Source organism: Anopheles bellator, chromosome 1 (genome assembly GCF_943735745.2).
Source record: "Anopheles bellator chromosome 1, idAnoBellAS_SP24_06.2, whole genome shotgun sequence".
Classification (NCBI taxonomy): Eukaryota; Metazoa; Arthropoda; class Insecta; order Diptera; family Culicidae; genus Anopheles; species Anopheles bellator.
This window is the reverse complement of record NC_071285.1, coordinates 5,143,330-5,147,246: the sequence shown is the minus strand read 5'-3', so window position 1 is coordinate 5,147,246 and position 3,917 is coordinate 5,143,330. Positions and strand designations below refer to the sequence as shown.

Here is a 3,917-nt window from a genome sequence, read left to right as displayed (position 1 = left end):
TCGGTACATGGTCGATTAGATAACGGGGAAACCACTTCAAGGACGGCGGCAATTATTGCCAAAGCACGGGGCAGTATGGCGAAGTAGGCTTGGATTTCTGTTCTTGTTCACTGCGCGATGCCGGGTCGCGTTACGACGCCGGCCGAAGTGGGTATCATTTTTCGTTCCGATTGCCGATTCCCCGTATCAATGAACGCGCGCCAAGGCTTATGAAATCGAATTAGCCCCATCATTCGCGTATCACTTCGGTTTGGACTGCAGTTTGGAGCAGAAGGGGACTTGTGTAAATTGTTCGCGTTTTCTTCGTTAATCAGAATATTCTGTTTTTTTTTTCATTCGTTCTTTGCATTGCCGTTCTCGCGAGGTTTTCGGTCGCTCTCCGAGAGAACGCGCCGCGCCGCGCCGAGTGTGTTGTTTGTTTTGATTGCGGTGAATGCTTGTGCTGCAACCGCGATAAACTCGCATCGAAATTCGTGGCCATAGTTCGGCCAATCTTTGCTAAGCCAAATCAAAATCGGGGGCATGTCCCGTGGACTGGTAGAACAACCGCAACGACCGTAATTAAATTCGTCCCGCCGGACAAAAGCATTGCGAACAAAATGGAAAAGAGCCGAAGTGATAAAAACGATGTGAAGAAACAGGATAACGACGCAGAAGATGTTCCTCGTGTGCGGAATTTAGTGCTCCGTTCGGTGTGTTCCGTCTACCTGATGGCATTTATTAGCTTTTATTGCCAGGCAGAAGGTAGGAATAACGCATAAAATTTGGAGGGAAAAATCGATTACTGGCAGGTAAAACTGGTTTATTGGCATGGTGGATAAGCAAAAGAGAAAGAGCAACAAAACGAAAAGAGAGTTGTCGCCTGCTGAGTGACTGAGTGCAAACGTCAAGTCGCGAAGCGATTTTGACGTGATGGCTGCAATGAGTTACCGTGGTGAAATTGCGGTGCTACCCTTTTAACCCTTGCGTGGGGAAAAGAAATGGTCGAATTGTTCAGATGGTTTTACGATTTTTTTTCCTATTTTTTTAAAATTTCATTCACTTATGAACTCAAAACTCTTTCCATTTGAAAGCGTCCAAAACAGTTTTTATTACTTTCTTATTGCTGCGCGGTCCCTTGCATTGTTTACATAATACAAAATAACTTTCAATATTGATTACTCCCCGCACCGGGACGACTAACCTCTGTTAATCCCATTCGCAATTAGAACGACCTGAGAAACGTGACACAAGTACCTTAAAAAACCCAACGATGCGTTGCCGGAACCGCGCTCGCCTCACCGGCAATTCGATCCCCGAGCCATAATCCGCCACTGGCTCTATCACGTTCTCGAATGATGTAATTAAATTATCCTCCCATTCGATACGATACACACTCTGTAATCGATTCCCGTTTGGCGGGTCTCGATTTCTAAAACACCTCGGGTCTCGGACCGCGGCCCCTCCGACCGAATGCGATTAATGTGTTCTGCCCTTTGGCACACCAGCCAGGGTTTATTTGTTGTGAATTGATTTGATTCTATTCTCCACAGGGCTCTACGGAGACGCCGGCATCCTGCCGGCGAATCGGATTCTGGAGAACGGCACGCTGAAGGAGCGATTGAGCCTTCTGCAGCTGGCCCCGTTCCTCGGGTTGGGCGCGAGCCACGAGACGATCGATTTGCTGTGTCTGCTGGGGGCCACGATTGCATTCGTGGGCCTGGTGTCCCGAGCCCACTGCCGGTTGGTCAGCTTCATTGCGATGTGGGCACTGTATTTCTCGCTCGTGCAAATTTCGCAATCCTTCCGCCAGCAAGCCGATCACCTGCTGCTCGAGGCCGGCTTCCTGTGCATCCTGCTGGCCCCCGCTCGGCTAACGGACGGTCGCAATCCGATCGAAGACATTGCGCTCCTGCTGCTGAAGTGGCTCGTGTTTCGGTTCATGTTCGCCTCGGGATCGGTCAAGCTGGCTAGCGGCTGTCCGCTGTGGTGGTCACTGGACGGCTTGAAGCGCCACTACGAAACGATGCCCCTGCCCACCTCGTACAGCTGGTACACGTACCAGCTGCCGGACGCATTCCATCGGCTCAGCACGATCTACGTGTATCTGAGCGAGCTCGTCGTTCCGTGGCTATTTTTCGCGCCCAATCGAACCGTCCGCCGGTTTGCCTTCGTTTGGCACGCCTTTCTCCATCTGAACATCATCGGGTGTGGCAATTACGGATTCCTGTCCCCGCTCGTGCTAACCCTCCTGGTGACCCTGCTCGATGACGACGACAAACTGCTGCTCCGGTTGACGGGGGAACGGCAGCCGCCGAAAGTGCGGGGTCGTGGGTCCGGCCAGGGTCCGCGCCAGCAAACCGAGGCGAGTGACGCATCGGAACGAACCGGTAGCCGCATCGTTAGGGCAATTGGCGCCCTGATGGTGGTCGGCTCGTGGATTTGCTTCGGTGTCGGATTTTCGTCCGACGGTCAGCTTACGTTCAAGGCGGCCTTCTCGAGGGACCAGTACTTGAACATTATGCAAACGATGGTGCACGCCGCTCCGTTGCTGGTGTTTGCCCTGCTCGTGCGGAAGTTCCTGAGGCTGCTCTCCTTCCAGGACACCGTTGGAAGTTTGGTGAGTTCTGAACGCGAGGAGGCTGGCCGGTTATTTTTCATCGGCATGTCTCTCCCCTCTCTGCAGGCCGAAGGCGTGCGTCAGTTTACGAAAAATGTCGGCCTGTTTATCGCCACCATCGTCGCGTTCACGGTGTTCTTCATGTCGATCGTGCCACACTCGCGGCTGCTACCGAGTACGGCCATCTCTTCGCGAGCGATGACACGGGCGTATGGTGGGCTGCACAGTCTGTACGTCGTGAACCAGTACGGCCAGCACCTGTCCAAGATGCGCCCGGTGCGCCGTGAGGTCGTGCTGGAGTACGCGAACGACGTGAACGGAACCTGGCAAGAGTACGGCTTCCGTTACAAACCGTGGACCCAGGAACGGGCTGCTTCACTACCGTACGCCGGGCTGTACTTTCCGCGGTTCGATTTTAAGTTCTACGATGCGGCCGGCTCGAAGACCGATGCCCAGCGGTGGTTCTACCCGATGGTGCAGCGTCTCCTGCAGCATCAACGCCCGGTACTGGAGCTGTTCGACGGGGCACACGTTCCGGCGAGGGCTCCCCGATTCATCCGAGCATCACTGTATCGCTTCTCGTACACCACGTTCCCGGCGGCCGGTGGCTTTTGGACCCGCGAGCGCCTGGCGGATTACTTCGGCGTGTTCTCACTGGGCGATGCCCATCTGCGCGACAAGTTGAAACAAATGGGCTTTCGAGCGACGGCGGACGACGGTGCGTCGTCCTGGAACTGGTTGCTGCGCTGGCTGCTGGACGCCATCCGGCGCTTCGTGGCCACTATCGAGGGCAGCTATCTCGTGACGGGACTGGTCGTGGCAGCTGCCGCGCTTATCTACACCCAGACCCAACAAGAGCGCGTCGCTTCGCGGACTCGGCAACACGCCGCATCCTAGAGAGAGACAGAGCTGAGGGCCACATGCCAAACACGGTGTCAATTGTAGTCAATTGTAGCGCAAAAACGCAAACTAAGAATCCTATCGCACAGCAACGGCACCCAACCCTGGCACGCCATGGATAATAAAGTACACAAAATTGGAACTAACTTTCAGATCGCACCTTTGGCCACCGCATCGCTTTCGTCGAACCTGGGAACCTGGGCAACAGTGTTGCATTTTTCATCCGGCGTGGACATCGTTCGGGCGGAACTATTTTCGACCTATCCCATCCGGAGCGGCCCGATGCCAATCTATGTAGTCGGGGCCATTAGAAAAAGGGTACAAGACTTCGCCCCACCACCAATCGGGTGGATGCATCGTTGGGGGTCACGGGGTCGCAAAAAGTGTAGAAACCCTTTTAACGGTACGGCTGTCGGGC

At 54.4% G+C, this 3,917-nt stretch overlaps 1 protein-coding gene across 1 annotated transcript; it reads left to right on the top strand.

Moving 5' to 3' along the window:
• Nucleotides 1-272: 272 nt before the first annotated feature.
• On the top strand, nucleotides 273-3,636 carry LOC131206210 (lipase maturation factor 2-like). Its single transcript, XM_058198672.1, has 3 exons — nucleotides 273-744; nucleotides 1,533-2,599; nucleotides 2,666-3,636. The coding sequence occupies exons 1-3, from the start codon at nucleotides 600-602 to the stop codon at nucleotides 3,494-3,496; spliced, it is 2,043 nt and encodes a 680-aa protein (XP_058054655.1). The 5' UTR covers nucleotides 273-599; the 3' UTR covers nucleotides 3,497-3,636.
• The last annotated feature ends 281 nt before the right edge of the window (nucleotides 3,637-3,917 follow it).